Source organism: Mercenaria mercenaria, chromosome 17 (genome assembly GCF_021730395.1).
Source record: "Mercenaria mercenaria strain notata chromosome 17, MADL_Memer_1, whole genome shotgun sequence".
NCBI lineage: Eukaryota > Metazoa > Mollusca > Bivalvia > Venerida > Veneridae > Mercenaria > Mercenaria mercenaria.
The window spans coordinates 19,357,619-19,383,839 of NC_069377.1; the positions used below are offsets into that span (position 1 = coordinate 19,357,619).

A 26,221-nucleotide genomic window follows, 5' to 3' on the forward strand; every position below is an offset into this window, starting at 1 on the left:
TTGCCAAGTTATATCAAAATCCCTCCATGCAAGTTGAAGAAATGCTCCAGACAAAGTTTTCATTCTTGTATCCTTTGACCTCTAAGTGTGACTTTGACCTAGGGACCTGGTTCTTGCGCAGGACACTCCATCTCACGATGGTGAACAATTGTGTAAAGTTACATCAAAACCCCTCCACGCATGATAAGATATGCCCTGGACAAAGTCATTCTTGAATTTGACCTTTGACCTCTAAGTGTGACCTTGACCTTAGACCTAGGGACCTGGTTCTTGTGCATGACACTTCGTCTCATGATGGTAAACAATTGTGCCACTTTTCATCAAAATCCCTCCATGCATGAAGAAGATATTCTCCAGACAAAGTCTGTGGACGCTGCACGGGTGTATAAAAATCAAGACTCTAGCTATTATTGATTCAGAGAAGAAGATTTTCAAAGTTTCTTATATAAAAGCCTATAGTAAGTACATGTCACATACAGGGGCGTGGCCATTTTTGACCTTAGGGCAATAATTTGGTCAATTATGGTAGAGAGTTAAACCCTTATATCACATGCCAAATATCAAGGCTCAAGAGAAAAAGATTTTTGAAGTGTGATTGCTGAAAACCTATTTTTAACCAAAGAGACCCATATGTTCAATGAACCAGAACCATTTGAACAACTTTGAAAAAGGGGTACCCAGATATTGTTTGTGTAAAATTTCATCAAAATTCATTCAATGGCTTTGGAGGAGATATTGTTTAAAGAAATTGTTGATGAAAAGTGACCACTCCCTCTGGCGGCCAAGTTTTTTAACGAATCGGAATAATTTGAACAAAACTGGTAAAGGGTCACAAAAGGACCATTTGTGCAAAATTATTTTAAAATCCGGCCAGCAGTTTCACACAAGAAGATTTTTTAAATTTCTACTATATACATACAGGGAAAAGTGACCACGGTCTCTGGCAGCCATGTTTTTTGATGAATCGGAATAATTTGAACAATCTTGGTAGAGGGTAAAAAAAAGGACCATTTGTGTAAAATTATTTTAAAATTGGGCCAGCAGTTTCACACAAGGAGATTTTTAAAGTTTCCACTATATACATATAGGGAAAAGTGACCACACACCCTGGCGGCCATGTTTTTTGACGAATCAGTATAATTTGTAAAATCTTGGTAAAGGGTGACAGAAGGACCATTTGTGTAAATTATTTCAAGATCGGACCATTGGTTTAGGAGGAGATGTTGTTTGAAGATTTTTCTATTTTTAGCTCTGGCAGCCCCTATGTGCAACCAAGCGGACCTGTTTGAACAGCTTTGGAAGAGGACCACTCAAGGAACATCCAGGCCAAGTGTCATCAAAATACATTCAGTGGTTTTGGACGAGACGTCATTTAAACACAATTGTTGACGACTTGACGGACGAACGGCAGACACAGCGTGATCACAATACCTCACCATGAGCACTTTGTGCTCAGGTGAGCTAATAAAAGCCTATTAACAGGTCAGCCATTAAAACTTGTGTTGAGAGCAGCTTTATATTTTGATATTTCAAATGATAATAAATACATACCCCTGTGGCACTCACAGCTGGTGTGGTACCTGTGTCTGTATCAGCAGTAAGGAAATCAATCTTTGTCATGGATATTTTTGGATACTGTGAGTGCGGCATCAAATTACCTGTAAATTATATTGTTTACATGATAATGTACATGTACATATCAAGATATTATACATTAATAGGTAACATATAATCAGGCAGATCTACCAAGAAAACTGTAAGACAAGAAAGGTGGAAATTCCACGAATACCAGGTTTTCAAACTTTGCCGTGTGCTAACAGGTTCTGTTTAAAAAAGGTCATGTTCTATTATACATATCTGACTGCATCCAATCATGCCTTTCAAAAGTACAGATAAAAGAAAAGTAGGTGTGTCAATGCCATATGTAATTTATGATTCTCTGATATAACTTTTAGGAAGAGTGACTCAAAATACCATCAAGTTTGGCAACAGTCGGTCAATCCTTACAAAAGTTACAAGAGGGCCATGATGGCCCTATATCGCTCATCTGAGTTTAGTTGCTTGCTTGAACAGAAGTTTCTACTAAATAAATACAGGCAAGTAATGGTTAACCATTTAAACAAACTTGATAAACATCTCTGCCGGGATGCTACCAACCAAGTTTGGTGCAATTCTAACCAGATTATCCGAGATAAGTCTTGAAATCTGTTTAGAAAAATTATACATGCGGCTCAAATTTCTTTGCTTAAGCTTCAGAAACAAACATGTAGACGAGTAGGTCAAGGTAAAGATAATTCGAGATAACTACTGAAATATAGGTGGTCCAAATCTCTTTGCAGTAGCTTCAAAAACAAGGAAGTTGGTCAGCAGGTCAGGGTTAAAAATATTAAAGGTGAGTATTGAAATCTGTATCAAAAATTATACACATGGTCTGAAACTTCAAAAACAAGAAAGTAGGTCACAATTAAGACTATTCAAGATGAGTATTGAAATCTGTATAAAAAATTAAACACATGGTCCAAATCTCTTTGCCATAGCTTCAAAAACAAGAAAGTAGGTCAGTAGTGTAATATATATCGTCATTGTAATATATATGTATTAATCTATTGAGATGGCTTATTGACACACAAACAGAACAAGACCCGAAGGATGGTTTATATATTTAATAGGTGTGTTGCATCCAAAGTATAAACTCACACTCTCTCTATAGAAATATGTATATATCTTACATACAGAAACAATAATGGAATATGATATCATAGGCGGGGCTTAATCTATCTTGTAGACTTGCTTACTACATCCTCCTTTACCTTTAGATTAGAACTCATCAATAATCAGAACACATAAATTGTTTAAAATAATCAAAGTTCAAATATATACTCAAAACATGAAAATTCTGTTCTAATGAAATAAGCTAGTTAGCAAGTCTATTATCATAATATCTCCTCTTTTTTTCAGCAAAGTTCATTAACCCTTGTTATCAACATAATCAGTTTATAGAGCATCTGCTTTAGCTAAGAACTTTTACAATGTCACTGTAAATTGAAATATCCTGGGAAAGTCCTCGGAATGTTCCGTCGTTATCTAACAGTTTCGTGTTTTATCTCAAAACCCTAAAATGTGTACAATCAACTGTTATTTTTATCAAAATTATAAATTAAGTTTTGAGTTCTACCGCCCAAGAACTAATTATAATGTAATTGTGAAACAGACAAGTAATAATTCCCAAGAGTAACATAATATTTTCACACACTGATCATTTGTCCAAAGAATAATAAATCCAGCAAGCGAATATAAAATGACTACACTGCTATGGTAGCAAATAGGGCATTATTATGGCCCACACAACACTTAGGTGACTAATCCTGTGCACTGAAACATGTGCAATTATGTCACTGATTAATCCAATCATTCATTGACAAACCGTCTAGGCGGTCGTCGTTTCCTTTGCGACCTTTGACGTGGTGCAAATACAGTATCTGCAGGTTTCGTCTGCGCCGGCTCATGACCACCTTGAACTACCCTGAACTTTGACACGTCTCGTGTAATTTCCTTTCCTCTGTGCTTGATTGTTAGCATCGAACCTTTCCTAGCAATGACAATGCCAGGTGTAGGGTCAAACATTGTCTCAAATTTGTTACGTTGTTCCCGTTTTAGTAACACACGGTCTCCAATTTTCAATGCACTTGGCTGTGCTCTTCTGTTTTTGTCCGCATAAATTTTGTTTTTCGATTTTGACAGACTGTCCCTGTCGCGAACATCTGTGTCTTGCTTTTCAAATGTCATTGATGGTAATTTCGTTTTTACTTTCCGATTGTACATTAATTCACTTGGAGCTTTTTGTGTTGAAGATTGTGGCGAATTGCGAAAATTCATTAGATATCTGTTCAACGCTGTCTTATAATCTTGACCTGATGCTATTGCGGTTTTGACTGATTTTTGCAATGGTGCCATGAATCGCTCGACTATTGCATTTCCTTGTGGGTGCAATGGAGTAATTCGTTTATGTTTAAATCCCGACTTATCAGCATATTCTCTGAAAGTACGACTCTGAAATGGAGGTCCATTGTCCGTTCTCAATACGTCTGGATATCCAAATATCGAAAATATTGATTCCAAACGCGGTATGACAGTTTCTGCGGATGTTGACCTGACTCTCTCAACTATTGGAAAACGACTATAATCGCATATTACCACTAATAACAGGTACCCGTCCGGGAATGGTCCACAAAAGTCACAACTGACTTCAGAAAACACATCTCGTGGCAGAGGTGTTGGTTTTATCGGATCTGGAGTACATCCTGGTGATGCAGCTTGGCACACAATGCATGATTTGCATGCTTCTTCAACCATTTTATCCATATGCGGGAACCAACAATATTCCCGAAGTAATCCTTTGCACTTTGATTGGCCTTGGTGACCCTCGTGCGAAAGTAACACTGTTTGTTTTTGCAAAGTTTCTGGTATACAAAGCTGTGTACCCCGTAACAACACATATCCTTCATCGGTATATGCAACTGCAAGTTCTTGATTCTTGTTTAAATTTTCGTATAAACGAAAACTTTCATCGGATTGGCATTTCTGATTTTTCCAGTCATTTGTTTCTATTGCATTCTTGACACAACTTAATACACAGTCTGATTTAGTAGCTTTTGCTACGTCTGATAGCTTCAATGCATCTGGCAAAGTGTTATCAGTGATAAAACTGATATATTGTTCGGCTACTGTGTTGGTCGCGTGTCTCGCGTGCGGATGTCTGGAAAGATAATCTGAGATCATTAGACTACCTGGTCTATAAAACGTCTGGAAATCATACGTTAACAACTTCAAACGCCAACGTTCTAATCTTGGTGACTGTATATTCTTTACATTGTTGAAAATTGATTGAAGTGCAGCGTGATCCGTTATCAATTTGAAGTGCTTGCCGAATAAGTACAAATGAAAATGTTGAATCATGATAACAGCACTTAAAGCTTCTCTCTCTGTTTGCGAATAGCGCGCTTGTACTGAATTGTAAGCTTTGCTTCCATACGACCCATACGACACTATTTTTCCTTTCTGAATAAGTATTCCTGAACAGCCTACTGGGCTGCCGTCTACCCAGAGTTCAGTTTCTTTCCTCGGGTCGAAATACGTCATGACTTTGTCACTAGTCAATGCCTCTTTTAGTGAAGTGAACGATTTTTCCTGATCGTCATTCCATTCGAATTTTACATCCTGATGTGTAAGTCGTCGTAATGGTTCCGTTAGGACTGAATAGCCATCTATGAACTTAGACAAATAGTTTGTGAGACCAAGAAATGAACGGATTTCGGATACAGATTTTGGTCTGTCCATGTTTTTTACTGCATCTACCTTGTCAGGATCAGGTGAAATTCCCGATTCCGAAAACACGTATCCGTAGAATTTGATTTTTGATTGTCCGAACGAACATTTTTTCTTGTTCAATGTCAGGTTCCGTTCTTGAAGACGCTGAAGTAATGCTCGCAGATTGATATCATGTTCTTCACGCGTTTTGCCGTAGCATACGATATCGTCAGCAATGTTTAACACGCCTGTTAGACCCTGAAGTGTTTGACGAAGCTCATTTTGGAACAGAATCGGTGCTGCTGACACTCCAAAATTTAAACGTTTATATCGAAAAAGTCCAACATGTGTCTGAAACGTTGTCATTGCACGTGATGACTCATCCAGTTCAATTTGATGGAAAGCTTTGTACAGATCGAGACGCGAAAACACTTTTGCGCCGTTCAACGTTAAGATTATATCATCCACCGTCGGACTAACATTTTTCTCTGTTTTAATTGCGGTGTTGGCTTTCCTCATATCTATGCACACTCTTACTTCTCTCGGTGAATTTGGTTTTGGAGCAGCTACCAGGTTCGATACCCATGGTGTTGGTACACCTTGCACTTTTTCAATAACATCCATATCCTCCAAACTTTTAAGTTCCTGCTCAACTTGCTCACGCACATGAAATGGCACTCTCCTAGGAGGCTGAGCTACTGGCACAACACTTTCATCAATGTGAAACTTAACTTTTCTGTTTTTCAGACATCCTAACCCAGTGAAAACTTGCGAGTATTCCTCAATAAGTCCTTCATACTCGTCTTTGGTTTGAACAGATTGTATCTGCGGTAAAATCCCAAGCTCTACTGACAGCTCATAACTAATCAATGATTCTTTATTACCCGTAACGATATGGAAATCTCTGGTCACGAATTTTGAGTTCGACTCAACAAGCAAAGAACATTTACCTTGGAATGGCAGTGGAGACTTCTGTCCAAATGCGAACGCTTTCGTGGTCGCTTTCTTGATTTCCGGTGATTTTTTCATTTTCTTAAGGACAATTTCACTGACAATATTGATCGATGACCCGCTATCAACCAAAACATTCACATCTACACCATTTAATTTTATTCTTTTCTTTGGCACTTTCTTTCTATCTAACATGAATCCAAATAGCACATCACATTCATCCGAATTACAATCCGTCGCGTATTCATCTGTTAAAATTTCTAAATCCGGCTGTTCATCCTCGATCAATGTCACCTGCTTCTTACATTTTCTACAAACAGATATATAATGGTTCTTCTTGTGGCAATAATTACATTCTGCTCCAAGCGCGGGGCAACGTGATATATGTGGGTATTTTCCTCCACAGTTACGACATTTCTTGCTAGTTTGTTGAGGACTGATTCGCCTTCCCGACGACAAGCCTGCTTGCGGTAAACCTTGATATGAACTAAAACGTTGTTGCGAACGTTGTGGTACGAATCCCTTTGATTTCCGACTAAAATATGGATTGCTTTTTACACGCACTACCTGCTGACTACCAGTGTCCTTTGACATACTTGTTGCTTGAGTCTTCGAAATTTCCATTGTTCTCATCATTGTAAGTAAGTCATTAAGTGATTTTTCTGAATCTTGCAAACATCACATTCTCATTTTTTGCGAAATAACACCCTGTATGATTTGGCTTTTAATTTCTGATTCAGTGTCCGAAAATTCACAGTTTTTAGCTTTTTGTCGTAATCTAGTCACATATTTGTCAATCGTTTCACCGTGCAACTGTTTAATATTCCTGAATTCGAAAATTTCAAACTGAGTGTTTTTTCTAGGTTTGAAGTAGTTCGTAAGTCCAGCTTTTGTTTCATCGTAATTTTCACTCTCTCCATGCAGATTTAACGTATCATAAATGTCATATACATCATCTCCAGCATAGTGCAGTAACAGTGCCTTTTTCCTTTTCCTTGTATTTATACCTAGCCCAACAAATAAATTCTCCAATTTATCTACATATTTGTCCCACCGAACACCTAGGGAATTTTCGTCAGCGTAAACATCAAATTTGGGAAACGCAGGTAAATTTTCCATTGTCACAAAATCACTTAATCCTCAGTTTTAAAATAATCCGATCCTCGCCGCCATTGTAATATATATCGTCATTGTAATATATATGTATTAATCTATTGAGATGGCTTATTGACACACAAACAGAACAAGACCCGAAGGATGGTTTATATATTTAATAGGTGTGTTGCATCCAAAGTATAAACTCACACTCTCTCTATAGAAATATGTATATATCTTACATACAGAAACAATAATGGAATATGATATCATAGGCGGGGCTTAATCTATCTTGTAGACTTGCTTACTACAAGTAGGTCAATAGGTCATGGTTTAGATTATCAAAGATGAGCATTGAAATTTGTATGAAAAGTTATACATATGGTCCAAATGCTGTACCTTAAATAACAAGAAAATAGGTGCAAGATGACAACTGAAATCTGTATCAAATATTATACTTGTGGCCCAAATTTCTTTGCCACTGCTTCAAAAACAAATTTGTCAATATAAAACAAGAGGGCCATGATGGCCCTATATCGCTCAAGTTTAGTTGCTTGCTTGAACAAATTTCTTTGATAAAGCTTCAAGAACAAAAAACTAGGTGAGTAGGTCATGGTAACGATTATTCAAGATAACTACTGAAATCCGTTAAAGATGAAACAGGTGGTCCAAATCTCTTTGCTGTAGCTTCAAAATCAAAGTCAAGATTAAAACTATTCAAGATGAGTATTGAAATCTGTATCAAACACTATACTTGTGGTCCATATTTCTTTGCCACTGCTTCAAAAACAAAGAAGTTTATGTAAAACAAGAGACCACCTGGGCGTGGCCTAAATTGACTCCAGGGTCATGATTTGAACAATCTTGGTATCAGAAGTTATATATGTGGTCCAAATGTCTACGCAGTACCTTCGAAAACAAGAAAGTAGGTCAGTAGGTCATGATTAAGACTATTCAAGATGAGTATTGAAATCTGTATCAAACATTATACTTGTGGTACAAATTTCTTTGCCACTGCTTCAAAAACAAGTTTATGTAAAACAAGGGACCACCCGGGCATGGCCTATACTGACCCCATGGTCATGATTTGAATAATCTTGGTAGAGAACCACTAGAGCATGCCACATAATAAATATCTAAGCTCTTGGCCTAATGGTTTAAGACAAGAATTTTTTTTAAAGATTTTTCCCTATACAAGTCTATTTATACCATGCCCCCCCAGCCCCCGGGGTGGTCCTAGGGGGATAATTTGAACAATCTTGGTGAAGGACTACTACACCATGCTACACACCAAATATCAAAGCCGAAGTTTTCCTTGTGTGTGTGTGTGCGTGCGTGCGTGCGTGCGTGCATGTGTGTAATGTCTTTCTTTTTCAACATTTTTTCAGTCATATAAACGACGGTGTCTTCTTGTAGCAGTGAGCACAATGCCCAACTTTATAGCGCTGCCTCACTGGAATATCATGCCGTAGACACCTGGCATAATACCCCACCCAGTCATATTATCACGGGGGAGGAACTGTTACACGAGACTCGGTTGTGGAGGATATCATGTTACAGATTTAGGATGCTACTGTTACAGTATTCCTGGATAACGTTACAGCATATGAAGGATAATAATCGCTGGCGGTGGTTTGTTTGCCAAAGAAATGGTAAAGATTTATCTGTTTTTTTGCAAAAATAAAAATTGTATTTCTAGATCAATGGTATGTACGTCATTTGAGCCATGGGTCACATGCGAAACACCGTATATTGATGTCTATCAAGCGTTTTATGACAAAATTCGAAATTTTGATAGAAAACTATCAACAAGAGATCCATGATGGTCCTGAATCGCTCACCTGTCCCCCACATGACCCAGTTTTGAACTGAGTATGACGTCGTTTTTTCTATTATTTGACATAGTGACCTAGTTTTTGAGCTAATGAGACCCAGTTTTGGACTTGACCTAGATATCATCAAGATAAAAATTCTGACCAATTTTCATGAAGATCCATTGAAAAATATGGCCTCTAGAGAGGTCAGAAGGTTTTTATATTATTTGACCTAATGACCTAGTTTTTGAAGGCACTTGACCCAGTTTTGAAACTGAACTAGATATCATCAAGGTGAACATTCTGACCAATTTTCATGAAGATCTCATGAAAAATATGGCCTCTAGAGAGGTCACAAGGTTTTTCTATTTTTAGACCTACTGACCTAGTTTTTGACCGCAGTTGACCCAGTTTCGAATTTGACCTAGATAACATCAAGATGAACATTCAGACCAGTTTTCATACAGATCTTATGAAAAATATGGCCTCTAGAGAGGTCACAAGGTTTTTTTATTATTTGACCTACTGACCTAGTTTTTGATGGCAAGTGACCCAGTTTCGAACCTGACCTAGATATCATCAAGGTGAACATTCTGACCAATTGCCATGAAGGTCCATTGAAAGGTATGGCCTCTAGAGAGGTCACAAGGTTTTTCTATTTTTAGACCTACTGACGTAGTTTTGGATTGCATGTGACCCAGTTTCAAACTTGACCTAGATATCATCAAGATGAACATTCTGACCAACTTTCATAAAGATCCCATGAAAAATGTCACCTCTAGAGTGGTCACAAGCAAAAGTTTACGGACGGACGGACGGACGATGGACGACAGATGCTGCGCGATCACAAAAGCTCACCTTGTCACTCTGTGACATGTGAGCTAAAAAGAAATTGATTAAAAGATACTTCAACCATACTTTATGCTCATTTGCATCAATAAAGACCTCCTATAGGCATGCACTTATAATACGAGGTAGAAACATTACTGGATTTTTTTCCTTTTTTATGTCAAGCAAAAAAGAAGTAGGAAGTTTTCATCAAAAAGTAGGAAAATGTAGGGAAAAGTAGGAACACCGGAATGCCTGTGGTCACTAAAAATCAGTTTTAAGATTGGTGTGCAACACTGTATATGACATCCAAATTTCAAGGCTGTATCTTAAACAAAAGGGCAAAGATGGCCCTAGGTCGCTCACCATAACAATGTAAACATGTTTTACCTAGTGATTTCCTGGAGAAAAATATTCTGACTAATTTTCATTAAGATTGGACCAAAAAACATGTATAAACAAGCGCTTTCTTTGATTTGACCTAGTGACCTAGTTTTTTACCCCACATGACCCAGATATAAATTCATATGAGATTTTATGCAGACAAACATTCTGACCAAGTTTCATGCACATCATATGAAAAATCCAGCCCGTATTGCATGCATAATGTTTTTCTCTGATTTTAACAGATGACCTAGGTTTTGACCCCAGATAATCCACATTCAAACTTGGACTAAAGATCACCAAGATCATCATTCTGACCAAGTTTCATAAAGATAGGGTTATAAAGATGTCCTCCGGAGTGTTATCAGGCTTTTCCTTTGATTTGATTGGATGACCTAGTTTTTGACCCACATGACCCAGATTCGAACATGACTTAGAGGTCATCAAGACAAACATTCTGACCAATTCTCATAAGTTTGAAACTTAAATTGTGGTCTCTAGAATGTTAACAAGAGGGCCATGATGGCCCTATATCGCTCACCTGTTATCATTGCACTTGAGGACAAGAAGGTCCTCAGAAAAAATATCTACGTCCAAAGGACCATAACAACAAAGGAAAAAAATTTAACCAAAAAGAAAAAAAAATTCTTACAAGGTACAGATATGTCAAAATACACCTAAAAATTGGAGGTACCATTCATGTTGTACCACAGAAAAGTGGTCTCGGTTTTTCCCTACGGCCAATAATAAAAAAGTTACTAAATATAAGCTATTTATAGTAACGTAAAAGGAAAGTAATTAAAAAAAAAATTATTGTAAGTGAACAAAAGGATCTGCTAAATAAATCTGTTGACATAAATGAAATTTCAGATCAGTATCTTCATTAGTTACGGAGATATACCCATTTTAATTTGAAATAAAGGGAGGAAATTTGACATAAAATCAGTCCATATTTATCTACCCTGATTGGCTCAGTCCAACTAATGACAATAATGAAATTTCAAATAAGTCCTATAAGAACTTACTGAAATAAATCCATTTTGATTACAATCAGGGGAGGTAATCAGATATAAAATAACTCTGAACCTACGCTTGGATCTGATTTGTCATAGAATCCAAGAATTATTGTTGTTGAAGTTATTTTGGAAGTTTGCATCAAATAAACCATAAATGAAGTGTCTATATGGCTGCAAAAGTCAAAATAGCCAATTTTGGACCTTTAAGGGGCCATAACTCTGGAACCCATGAAGAAATCTGGCCAGTTCAAGTAAGGAACCAAGATCTTGTGGTGATACAAGTTGTGTGCAAGTTTGGTTAAAATCGAATCATAAATGAAGCTGCTATTGTGCGGACAAGGTCAAAATAGCTAATTTTGGCCCTTTCAGGGGCCATAACTCTGGAACCCATTAAGGGAACTGGCCAGTTCAACTAAGGAATCAAGATCTTATGGTGACACAAGTTTTGTGCAAGTTTGATTAAATTCAAATCATAAATGAAGCTGCTATTGTGCGGACAAGGTCAAAATAGCTAATTCTGGCCCTTTCAGGGGCCATAACTCTGAAACCCATACTGGAATCTCGCCAGTTCAAAAAAGGAACCAAGATCTTATTGTGATACAAGTTGTGTGCAAGTTTGGTTAAAATCAAATCATAAATGAAGCTGCTATTGTGCAGACAAGGTCAAAATAGCTAATTCTGGCCCTTTCAAGGGCCATAACTCCGGAACCCATAAAGGAATCTGGCCAGTTCAAGAAAGGAACCAAGATCTTATGGTGATACAAGTTGTGTGCCAGTTTTGTAAAAATCAAATCATAAATAAAGCTGCTATTGTGCAGACAAGGTCAAAATAGCTAATTTTGGCCCTTTCAGGGGCCATAACTCTGGAACCCATAATGGGATCTGGCCAGTTCAAGAAAGAAACCGAGATCTTATGGTGATACAAGTTGTGTGCAAGTTTGGTTAAAATAAAATCATAAATGAAACCACTATCGTGCAGACAAGAAATTGTTGATGGACGGACGCACAGACGGACTGACGACGGACAACGGGTGATCACAAAAGCTCACCTTGTCACTATGTGACAGGTGAGCTAAAAAGATATTCCTCTGACCTGGCCTACTGACCTAGTTTTTGACCCTACATGACCAAGTTTTGAACTTGACCTAGAGATCATCAAGACAAGCACTCTGATCAAGTTTCATAAAGATTGAGTCACAACTGTGGCCTCTAGAGTGATAACAAGCTTTTCCATTGATTTGACCTAGTGACCTAGTTTTTGACCAAACATAACCCAATTTTGGATTTCACCTAGAGATTATCAAGACAAACATTCTGACCAAGTTTTATAAAGATTGGGTCACAACTGTGGCCTCTAGAGTGTTCACAAGGCAAATTTGACCTCCGGATTTGACCAAGAGATCATCAAGACAAACATTCTGACCAAGCTTCATAAAGATTGAGTCACAACTGTGGCCTCTAGAGTGTACACAAGCTTTTTCTATGATCTGGCTTACTGATCTAGTTTTTGATCCCACATGACCCAGTTTCAAACTTGACCTAGAGATCATCAAGACAAACATTCTGACCAAGTTTTATAAAGATTGGGTCACAACTGTGGCCTCTAGAGTGTTCATAAGGCAAATGTTGATGCACGACACACAACTATCAATGATGGATGCCGGACAAAGACCAGTCACAATACCTCACCTTCAGCACTTTGTGCTCTGAGGTGAGCTAAAAACAAGCAAGTAGGCCAGCTGGTCAAGGTCACAGTCAAGTGACCCAAATTACTTGGGGTCATCAGGTATATATAATTAAACAGTCTAGGAAATATGATCAGATAATTTTTGAAGCATTTTTCCCTATATAGTGACCCCCAGGTGGGGCCTCTTTTCATCCCAGGGGCATAATTTGAACCTTGTTTGAGAACCATTAGGCAATGCTACATACCAAATATCAAAGGCCTATGCCTTGAACTTTCAGACAAGAAGATTTTTTCAAGTTTTTTCCTATATAAGTTTATGTAAAACTTGGGACCCCCAGGGTGGGGCCTCTTTTCACCCTAGGGGTAAAATTTGAACAATCTTGGTAGAGGACCACTAGGCACTGCAACATACTACATATCAAAAGCCTAGGCCTTGCAGTTTAAATTTTTTCCCTATATAAGTCCATTTATTACTTGAGACCCCAAGGACGGGAGCTCTTTTCACCCAAGGGTAATAATTTGAACAATCTTGGTAGAGGACCACAAGGCAATGCTACATACTAAATATCAAAGTCCTAGGTCTTGTGGTTTCAGACAAGAAGATTTTTAAAGTTTTTCCCTATATAAGTCCATGTAAAACTTAGGACCCCCGGGGCAGGGCCTCTTTTCACCCTAGGGGCATTATTTGAACAATCATCATAGAAGACCATTAGATGATGTCACACACCAAATATCAAGGTCCAAGGCCTTGCAGTTTTGGACAAGAAGATTTTTTAAGGTTTTCCTTTCGGTTTCCATGGCAACCAGAGTTCTGTATGGAATTTAATTCTTTGAACAATTTTGAAAGGAGGCTAACTAAGGATCCTGTAAAGTTTGGTGTAAATCTGCCCAGTGGTTTTTAAGAAGAAGATTTTTTTAGAAATTGTTGACAGACGCACGACAGACAACGGACATCAAGCTGTTACAAAAGCTCACCATGGCTCATGTGAGCTAAAAAGTAATAGCCGCTCAGAGGGATCTGAACTGTGACCCATCTGTTCCACAGTACAACAGATCTCTTTAGCCCAACACTCTAGACCACTGTGCCACAGTGGAACTTTCAAACTGAACAGATTTATCTCATTCCAATCTAGAAGCATTGAGCAGAACCAGTGTTCTATTTTTAGTTAGTGACCTTGACCCTGACCCACAAATACATTCACAACCTGTGTTGGATAACCTGTGTTGGATAAAAGCTATCTACACACCAAGTTTACTGACAACGGGTGTACCTAAAATAAAGATATTGAGTTGAAGCCATTTTTAGCTGACTATTCGAAGAATATGGAGAGCTATACTACTCACCCTGGCTCTGGCGTTGGTTATTATTATTATTATTATTATACCAGATTTATATAGTGCCCTTTTCATAATAAACACGTTCAAAGGCACTTTACATATAGCAAACGCAGCCACACAGGGCACGAAATTCATCCTCTACTAGTACAGACACAGTGATCTGACCAGAGGGACAGAGTGAGATAAAGCCCCCCAGAACAGACAGAGAGAACATTTTAGATACAGATGTGTCCGGCTAACTTAGCCTAGCTCTTTGCGAATAGACAGTCTGGTTCTTTAACATGTCCGGTGTTTAGCACCGATACAGGCGAAGCCGTCTTTCCTGGGAAGAACCAGTACAGGCCTCTAGTTAGGTGGGAGACACTCAAGAGCATCTCAGAAATTTCCAGTGCCTGGACCGGGATTCGAACCCCGGACCTCTGAAATGACAGTCTAGCATGTTATCACTAGACCACCGGCCCACCTAAAGTTAGTTTTTATAAAATGGTAATATCTTGTATACCATCAAAGATATTTACTTGAACTATATGGACTTGGAAATCAGTTCAGTTTTCATACAAGTCCAAATTTTGTCAAAACTATTTGACATGTGGCTTTGAAACTTTGAACACATGCTTATCATCATGGTCTCAATCTATTTGCAAGAGTATATAACTAAGCTATTTTGGGCCTCTCTGGACAAGTCTACGTTTTGTCAAAACAATTTTACATGACATGACATTGTGACTTTGAAACTTTGAATACTTGTTTATCATCATGATATCCATCTGGAGGCAAGAGTACATAACTCTGTCAACTATTTGGGTGAATTATGGCCCTTTTTGACATAGAAATTATTTAAGTTTTGCATATCATTCCATATTTTGTCTGAACTGTTTGATATGTGGCTTTGAAACTTTGAACACTTGTTTACCATCATGGTCACAAATTGCCATTATAGTGCAATACTTATCCAGTTCCACAAATACAGGTACTACAGTGTTTGTCTTATCTATTTTTCCTCTTTTGTCTGAAATTCTGTGGTAATATTTTCACCTCATGCTTACATCAATTCTTCTTATAGTCAAGCGCACTGTCAACAGACAGCTCTTGTTCTTTTTTTACTAACAGTGACCACAAATATCATTCAAAGCTAATTCTTCAGATAAGCTTGCTGTACACCAAGTTTGGTGACAGTAAGTAACTCCAAACTAAAATTATACAAGAGGGCCATAATGGCCCTATATCGCTCACCTGTTATCATTGCACTTGAGGACAAGAAGGTCAAAAAATCATAATCAAGATCAATCAGAAGAATAATGAGAAAATATAGTTTAAATTTTCCAGATATGTCAAAATACATCTAAAAATTGGAGGTACCATCCATGTTGTACCACAGAATAGTGGACTCTGGAACCCATAATGGGATCTGGCCAGTTCAAGAAAGGAACAAAGATCTTATGGTGATACAAGTTGTGTACAAGTTTGGTTAAAATAAAATCATAAATGAAACCACTATCGTGCAGACAAGAAATTGTTGACACACAAAAGTAGCAAATTCTGGCCCTTTGAGGGGCAATAACTCTAGAACCCATGATGGGATCTGGCCTGTTTTCGAAAGGAACCGAGATATCATGCCAATACAAGTTTTGTACAAGTTTGATCAAAACTGCTTGCAAAATGTGGTCTCTATTGTGTTCACAAGAAATTGTGGACGGACGGACGGACGGACTACTGACGACGGACAAAGGGCAATCACAAAAGCTCACCCTGTCACTATGTGACAGGTGAGCTAAAACAGAAACCACCTTTTTAACTGTAACCTTAACCTTGACCCAATGGCATTAAAATGACCTTTTTCCTCATAAAAAAATTAGGATCTCAGTGGGATTTGTGCTGTGACCCATCTGTTCCACAGCACAAAAAGCAGCTTTGACTCAACGCTCTAGACCAATGCTCCACGGTGGAATTTTCTAAGTATAAAGATTAATTAAGTTGTGCTGACCTTCTTGACCCCACTGACCCCCATATAAAATCTCAACCTTGGTTTTTCTATAAGCTACCAGTAGGCCAAGTTTAATTTCAATACATCATTGCAAACTAAAGTTATTAAGCGAAAACCATTTTTTCTATTTTTAGAACCAGTGACCTTAACTCCAGTGACCTCATATGCAATTCCAAACTCCGACCCTTTGCAAGCTACCTATATACCAAGTTTCATTTGAATCTGTCACTCCTTACTCAAGATACTGAGCGGAAACCATTGACGCCGCCTGCCCATAAGCCTGCCATTCGCCAATCTAATTAGCAGTTTTTTTTAAACCTGTGTCTGGAATTTATAAGGTAATGATTCATGTTAACGCTTAAGCTTGAAGGAAAACACAACACTGGTAGAATTCCACGCCATTCTTGACTCCATGAAGAAATTAGAGACACTAGAGTCACTGAATGACAAGATATTGGAGCAGACTGAAATTGCTGAAATCGAGGAGGAAATTGCAAGCAGTCAGGAATATACAGTGACAGTGAAATCAAGATTCGAGAATTACATGCGTACAGTGAAACTCGTGAAGGGAAGACCACAGATCATGAGAAGCCCTCTGACGGAGATCATGACAAGCCTGTGGAGAATGCTCCGAGTATCCCATCAAGACTAGAAGAATTGTCATTTGTCAACATTTAGCCAGCAGGAATGGATTCACAGGTCAGTTCATTTTCTACACATTTGTCCAATTTCCACAGACTTCCGAAATTATCATTGCCAACATTCTATGGTAAGCTTTTACACTGGCAAACATTCTGGGACTCATTTAACTCAACTGTGCATACAAACCAAAGTCTTAACAATGTACAACAAGAGGGCCACCAAACGGGGCAATATATGCCCGAAGGGTTACATCAGAGAATGGGAGCAAAATTTAAAGAACTTAACTGAAATTCAAAAAAAAATTCTAATGTTCAATAATGTTCAAGCAGCCATAGACACTCAGGAAAACAGTCACATGTGTAAACTACTTAAGGCATACATATACAGATTTATCTGCAACTGTAGGTCCGACATCCAGTCAAGATATACTGGTTCACTGACAACACAAAAGTTATCTGAAGCCAAGATTTCATGGATACTGCACTGTCAATAGTCTTCATATAGTGAAGAAATCCAGAACATATGTTACATGAAATCAAGACTACCGATTGTACAACAACTACGATTCTACTTGGATCAATCCAGTATTATTAGATGTAGAGGTCGCATACACAACCCCCCACTAGACAAGAACACAAAATTTTCCCATACGTTTACTGGCCAAGCATCTATCACAAGGTTGATGATACTAGATGCCCATGAAACTCAACTTCATTCCGGCGCGAACACTACTATTGCCAGTAATGACAGAGGTTTTAGATCCCCAAGATACGCCAGGTCGTGAAGTCAATACTCATAACATGTGTTACCTGCCATAAAGTCAGCTCCAAGCCTTACCCTGCACCAGATCCACTACCGTTACCGAAGTGTCGGGTTGACGATTCACCACCATTTTCAGTCAACAGGTCGGCTACAGTGGAGCCCTTTATGTCCGCATGGAGTCCAGCAAAGAGTCCAAGGCTTACATAATTAAGTCTCTTTACTTGTACATTGACACAGGCAGTCAATCTAGAATTTGTACATGATTTGACACATGAATCATTTCTGCAAGCCTTCAGACGATTTACGAGCAGAAGATCCCTACCAAATGTCATCATATCAGACAACGCTAGTACTTACCACTCAGTCTCCAACAGTTTGAAACAGCTGTTTGAATCCCAGACCTTGTGAGACCAGCTTAGCAAGAGAGGTATTGAGTGGCGGTTTCATACCCAATAGAGCTCCTTGGTTCGGTAGCTGGTGGGAGAAAATCGGATTGATGAAGACCAGCCTAATGAAGATACTTAGCGTTCATTCATCATTTGAAACCCTCTAAACAGTGCTGACTGAAGTTGAAGCCATTCTCAATGATAGACCTCTAACCTACATGACGTACGACACGTTAGAACTCGAGCCACTCACACCAGCACATTTACTCCATGGTCGATGACTCACAATGCTACCACACAAGGATGTTCGAAACAAGGTCACAATCAGAACCAGCAAAAGATGTCAAAATGGGTTCAAATCCAGCAGGAGCTACTCCAGAGGTTCTGGTCAAGATGGCGAACTTACTATCTGATGTCATTACGAGAACAACATATGCAAACCAGCAATCAACAGACGATACAAGCAGGCGACGTAGTGCAGGTGCACGATGACGTTCCCAGATTACGGTGGAAAGCCTACTACCAGACCAATAGTGAAATTGTACCCACTCTAGATTTAAGTGAGAGACAATCAATAGACACTCTATAGTGCATTCAAATATATTTAAAGACTGTGATATTTCACAATGAGATAGTTCTGAAATAAAGAGTAGGTTCAAGCCCCACTGGGACCAAAATTTTTTTCCTAATTTTCCTTTTTTTCTAGTAAATTTTTACTTCTTTCAAGACTTATTATTGATTTATTGTACAAAAGTGGAAAAATTTCATTTGATAAGCGATTTCTTGCTGTTTAAAGCGAATTTACCTCTGAAACAGAAGGGGTAGAGTTAGACATCTTTAAAAAAAAAAAATACTGAGTTACATGCGGTAAAAGTTCTCTATTTTGCCTTCATTCTTTAGATTAAATATTGTGGAAGAAATGTAGGTAGGTTTTACTTCTGCCCCAAGGTTATTTTTGAATGAAGTGAGCAAATTTCAAAACAGACCCGCAGGATTCGACCTTAATTTTTCAACGTTGGAGTTTGAATTCTGTGTTATTAAATCCGTTTACTTGAGGCACCCTAAAAAAAAAATCTTGACAGTTTTATTTTAAGTTTTATAATTGTTTACCAATAGTTTGATGGTTCTTTTAAAAACAAGAGATCACAGAATGATCTTGGTGCCCACCATTGAGTCATTTTTGAATGTTCCAAATTTCAAGACTAGTTCAAAATCCTAAAAATAGGTCACTATGTCAGAATTTAGGTCATCAAGTCCTTGGATCCAGTGACCTCTAATACCAATTGGTAATTTTGGCTCCATACAAGGTACTTACATACAAAATATCAAAGAGATTGGTCAATATATATGAATGTGTTATGAGCAAAGCACAAATATATCACTAGGTCAAAATCAAGGTCAAAGTTCATTTCGGTACACAAAACTGTGCATGTGGTCCATGCATGTGGAAAGTAGGTCACTAGATCAATTTCAAGGTCAAAGTTCATTTCGGTCCAAACTTGAAGCCTGTACCTTCAACAATGTGAAAGTAGGTCACTAGATCAATTTCAGGGTCAAAGTTCATTTCGGTACACAAAACTATGCATGTGCTTCAAATCTGAAGGCTGTAGCTTGAGAAATGTGAAAGTAGGTACTAGGTAAATAACAAGGTCAAATTTAATATTGGAACACAAAACTATGCATGTGGTCCAAATTTAAAGCCTGTACCTTCAACAATGTGAAAGTAGGTCACTAGATCAATTTCAAGGTCAAAGTTCACTTCGGTACACAAAACTATGAATGTGCTTCAAATTTGAAGGCTGTAGCTTGAGAAATGTGAAAGTAAGTACTAGGTAAAAATCAAGGTCAAATTTTATTTCGAAACACAAAACTATGCATGTGCTTTAAATTTCAAAGTTATGGCCCTTGTATCAAATGATGTGGGAGAAGTTGTGGAACAACTATTTAAAGTTTGAATCAAATCCATTTAATAATATCTGGTCCCTGTGACCCTGACCTTTGATCAAGTGTCCCAAAAATCAATACGGGTCATCTACTCTGTATGTCCAATCATCCTAAGCATTTCAACATTCTGGGTCAAGTGGTTCTCAAGTTATTGATCAGAAATGGTTCTCCATGTTCAGGCTCCTGTGACCATGACCTTTGATGTAGTGACCCAAAAAACAATAAGGTCATCTACTCTGTAAGTCCTATCAAATGGTTGTCAAGTTATTGATTGGCAACAATTTTCCATGTTATGGCTCCTGTGATCTTGAGCTTTGATCGAGTGACCCCAAATAGGGGGTCATCGACTCTGCATGTCCAGTCATCCTATAAAGTTTCAACATTCTGGGTCAAGTAATTCTCAAGTTATTGACTGGAAACAGTTTTCAATGCTCACGCCCGTGACCTTGACTTCTGATGAAGTGACTCCAAAATCAATAGGGGTTTTCTACTCTACATGTCCAATCATCCTATAAAATTTCAACAATTTGGGTCAAGTGGTTCTCAAGTTTTTGGTCGGAAATGGTTTTTCATGTTCAGGCCCCTGTGACCTTGACCTTTGATGGAGTGACCCCAAAATCAATAGGGTTTACCTGCTCTGCATATCCAGTCATCCTATGCAGTTTCAACATTCTGGGTCAAGCAGTTATCATGTTATTGATCAGAAACAGTTTTCCATGTTCAGGCCCCTGTGACCTTGACCATTAAAGGAGTGACCCTAAAAACACTAGAGCTATCACTAAAGGTGATAAATGTACCCCCCGCATGCACTGACACAGTACATTGCAATTTGACGCACACAAGATTGCATAATTATGTGGACTGTATGTATATAGACTGTATGTATACAGTATAGTAACAAACTAGAATGTGTCTGTAGGACACAGGGTGTGCCCCCCGGCCACTGGTACATTTGTCACAAATAAGGGGCAATAATTCAAATGTTTGCAGTCTTAATGGGGTATAGCCTCAACAAACATTTTATGAAAAGGATTCATTATTCTAGGCCCTATACTTTTTGAGCTATGAGCATCACAAACAAAAAATCCACTATTTTGGCTATTTCAAGGGCCATAACTCTGTAATAAGAGTCAAGATTCTCAAGAAGAATGCCAAGTGTGCAAGGTCACATCACGATAAAGACTCCAGCAAGGTTTCCTGAATTTACATCAAATACTTTTTGAGCTAGATACATAATTAGGTGAAAAAGTGCATTTTTCTACTATTTCTGGGGCCATAACTTTAACAAGAGGGCCATGATGGCCCTATATCGCTCACCTGTTATCATTGCACTTGAGGACAAGAAGGTCCTCAAAAAAAATATCTAAGTCCAAAGGACAGGAACAACAAAGGAAAGAAATTTAACCAAAAGGAAAAACAAAATTCTTACAAGGTACAGATATGTCAAAATACACCTAAAAATTGGAGGTACCATCCATGTTGTACCACAGAAAAGTGGTCTCGGTTTTTCCCTACGGCCAATAATAAAAAAGTTACTAAAACTAGGCTATTTATAGTAACGTAAAAGGGAAGTAATTCAAACGAAAATTATTGTAAGTTAACAAAAGAAGGATCTGCCAAATAAATCTGCTGACATAAATGAAATTTCAGATCAGTATCTTCATTAGTTACGGAGATATACCCATTTTAATTTGAAATAAAGGGAGGTAATTTGACATAAAATCAGTCCATAGTTATCTACCCTGATTGGCTCGGTCAAACTAATGACAATAATGAAATTTTAAATAAGTCCTGTAAGTACTTACTGATATAAATCCATTCTGACTACAATCAGGGGAGGTAATCAGATATAAAATAACTCTGGAAACTACGATCGGATCTGATCTGTCATGGAATCCAAGATTTATTGTTGTTGAAGATATTTTGGAAGTTTGTATCAAATAAAACCATAAATGAAGTGTCTATATGGCTGCAAAAGCCAAAATAGCAGATTTTGGACATTTAAGGGGCCATAACTCTATAACCAATGATGGAATCTGGCCAGTTTAAGAAAGGAACCAAGATCTTGTGGTGATACAAGTTGTGTGCAAGTTTGGTTAAAATCAAATCATAAATGAAGTTGCTATTGTGCAGACAAGGTCAAAATAGCTAATTCTGGCCCTTTCAGGGACCATAACTCAGGAACCCATTAGGGGATCTGGCCGGTTTAACAAAGGAACTGAGATCTTATGGCAACACAAGTTTTGTGCAAGTTTGATTAAATTCAAATCATAAATGAAGCTGCTATTGTGCAGACAAGGGCAAAATAGCTAATTCTGGTCCTTTCAGGGGCCATAACTCTGGAACCCATAATGGAATCTGGCCAGTACAAGAAAGGAACCAAGATCTTATGGTGATACAAGTTGTGTGCCAGTTTGGTAAAAATCAAATCATAAATAAAGCTGCTATTGTGCAGACAAGGTCAAAATAGCTGATTTTGGCCCTTTCAGGGGCCATAACTCTGGAACCCATAATGGGATCTGGCCAGTTCAAGAAAGGAACCGAGATCTTATGGTGATACAAGTTGTGTGCAAGTTTGGTTAAAATAAAATCATAAATGAAACCACTATCGTGCAGACAAGAAATTGTTGATGGATGCACAACGGACAAAGGGTGATCACAAAAGCTCACCTTGTCACTATGTGACAGGTGAGCTAAAAATAGGGGGTGGAGCCAGCCAAAAAATTAGAGGTGTGCAAGTTTATATCATGATAAAGACTTATGCAATTTTTCAACCATTTATATTAAATACTTTTTGAGCTAGGTGTGTCACAAGATGAAAATGTACATTTTTGACTATTTCAGGGGCCATAACTCTAACAAGAGGGCCATGATGGCCCTATATCGCTCACCTGTTATCATTGCACTTGAGGACAAGAAGGTCCTCAGAAAAAATATCTAAGTCCAAAGGACAGTAACAACAAAGGGGAAGAAATTTAACCACAAGAGGACCATCATGGTCCTGAATCGCTCACCTCTTCCCACATGATCCAGTTTTGAGTATGACGTCGTTTTTTCTATTATTTGACATAGTGACCTAGTTTTTGAGCTCATGTGACCCAGTTTTGAACTTGACCTAGACATTATCAAGATAAAAATTCTGACCAATTTTCATGAAGATCCATTGAAAAATATGGTCTCTAGAGAGGTCACAAGGTTTTTCTATTAGTTGACCTATTGACCTAGCTTTTTAAGGCATGTGATCCAGTTTCAAACTTGACCTAGATATCATCAAGGTGAACATTCTGACCAATTTTCATGAAGATCCATTCAAGGGTATGGCCTCTAGAGAGGTCACAAGGTTTTTCTATTTAAAGACCTACTGACCTAGTTTTTGAAAGCAGTTGACCCAGTTTCAAACTTGACCTAGATATCATCAAGATAAACATTAAGAGCAACTTTCATACAGATCCCATGAAAAATATTGCCTCTAGAGAGGTCACAACGTTTTTTCATTATTTGACCTACTGACCTACTTTTTGATGGCATGTGACCCACTTTCGAACCTGACCTAGATATCATCAAGATGAACATTCTGACCAACTTTTATGGAGATCCATTCACAAGTATGGCCTCTAGAGAGGTCACAAGGTTTTTCTATTTTTAGACCTACTGACCTAGTTTTTGACCACACATGACCCTGTTTCGAACTTGACCTAGATATCATCAAGATGAACATTCAGACTAACTTTCATGAAGATCCATTGAAAAATATGGCCTTTAGAGAGGTCACAAGGTTTTTCTATTATTTGACCAACTGACCTAGTTTTTGATGGCACGTGACCCACTTTCAAACTTGACCTAGATATCATCAAGATGAACATTCAGACTAACTTTCATACAGATCCCATGGAAAATGTTACCTCTAGAGAGGTCACAAGGTTTTTCTATTATTTGACCTACTGACCTAGTTTTTGATGGCAGGTGACCCACTTTCGAACTTGATTTAGGTATCATCAAGGTGAACAGTCTGACCAATTTTCATGAAGATTTCATGAAATATATGGCCTCTAGAGAGGTCACAAGGTTTTTCTATTTTTTAGACCTACTGACCTAGATTTTGATCGGACGTGACCCAGTTTCGAACTTGACCTAGATATCATCAAGGTGAACATTCAGACCAACTTTCATACAGATCCCATGAAAAATATGGCCTTTAGAGAGGTCACAAGGTTTTTCTATTATTTGACCTATTGACCTAGTTTTTGATGGCACGTGACCCACTTTCAAACTTGACCTAGATATCATCAAGGTGAACGTTCTGACCAACATTCATGAAGATCTTATGAAATATATGGCCTCTAGAGAGGTCACAAGGTTTTTCTATTTTTAGACCTACTGACCTAGTTTTTGACCGCACGTGACCCAGTTTCGAACTTGACCTAGATACCATCAAGATGAACATTCAGACCAACTTTCATACAGATCCCAGAAAAATATGGCCTTTAGAGAGGTCACAAGGTTTTTCTATTATTTGACCTACTGACCTAGTTTTTGATGGCACCTGACCCAGTTTCGAACTTGACCTAGATATCACCAAGGTGAACGTTCTGACCAACTTTCATGAAGATCTTGTGAAATATATGGCCTCTAGAGAGGTCACAAGGTTTTTCTATTTTTAGACCTACTGACCTAGTTTTTGAAGGCCAGTGACCCAGTTTCGAACTTGACCTAGACATCATCAAGGTGAACATTCTGACCAATTATCATGAAGATCCATTGAAAAATGTGACCTCTAGAGATGTCACAAGGAAAAGTTTACGCACGGACGGACGCACGCACGGACGACAGACGCTGCGTGATCACAAAAGCTCACCTTGTCACTATGTGACAGGTGAGCTAAAAATAGGGGGCGGACCCAAATGAAAAATAGGAGGTGCGCAAGTTCATATCATGACTAAGACTCATGCAAGGTTTCATGAATCTACATCAAAAACTTTTTGAGCTAGGCATGTCACAAGGTGAAAATGTGCATTTTTGACTATTTCAGAGGCCATAACTCTGAAAATAGGGGGGGAGCTAGATGAAAAATAGGAGGTGCACAAGTTCATATCATGATTAAGACTTACGCAAGATTTCATGAATCTATATCAATTACTTTTTGAGCTAGGCGTGTCACAAGGTAAAAATGTGCATTTTTGACTATTTCAGGGGCCATAACTCTGAAAATAGGGGGCAGAGCCAGACGAAAAATAGGAGGTGCGCAAGTTCATATCATGATAAAGACTCATGAAAGGTTTCATCAATTTATATCAAACACTTTTCGAGCTAGGCGCGTCACGAACTTCGGACAGACGGACGGATGCACGGACAAGACCAAATCTATATGCCCCCACCACTCATGGGGCACAAAAACAAAGTCCCATAACTACGCAAAACATTTATCTAAAAGAACGTAACATGCACCATGCACAACTAGGGTTGGTACTGATCACTTGTGTGAAGTTTCATTAAATTGTGCGCAAGGGTCCAAAATGAGGTCACGGTCAAGGTCAAACTGAGGTCAGGTGATGTTTGAAGATGAGGAATGGTCACAGTTTACATCTGTAATAGTATCAATTCATTCTTGTAAGGGGTATTGATGCTAGATGAAACGGTCCCATTTGGTTAACCAAGAGATGGCCCATATAAAGTAACCTAAGTCCAAAATGAGGTCACGGTCAAGGTCAAACTGAGGTCAGGTGATGTCTGAAGATGAGGAATGGTCACAGGTTACATCTGCATTAGTATCAAGTCATTCTAGTTAGGGGTATTGATGCTAGACGAAACAGTCCCATTTGGTTAACCTCGTACGGACGAACGGAAGTTCCTACATATGGATACTTATGTGGCTACTCTTTTGTTCTCTCTATTGTTCTTTTAGCCACGTAAGAGAAAAATAGCCACATAAAAGCCTTACGGAATGAATCAAAGAAAAAGTACAGTTACCTATTGTTCCTATAGCCACCTAAGTATGCAAATGTGAGCTCGAATGAACGGACGGACGGACAGGACAATCACTATATGCCTCCCGCATCAGTAGATGCTGGGGGCATAAAAACAAA

At 38.3% G+C, this 26,221-nt stretch overlaps 1 protein-coding gene across 1 annotated transcript in view; it reads right to left on the bottom strand.

Annotated features, from left to right (window-relative positions):
* LOC123535601 (uncharacterized) overlaps positions 1 to 26,221 on the bottom strand; it is a 251,998-nt gene that overhangs the window by 128,746 nt on the left and 97,031 nt on the right. The window contains exon 8 of the mRNA XM_045318314.2: positions 1,552 to 1,658. Within this exon, the coding sequence (XP_045174249.2) occupies positions 1,552 to 1,658 (107 nt within the window). The remainder of the gene's footprint in view (positions 1 to 1,551; positions 1,659 to 26,221) is intronic.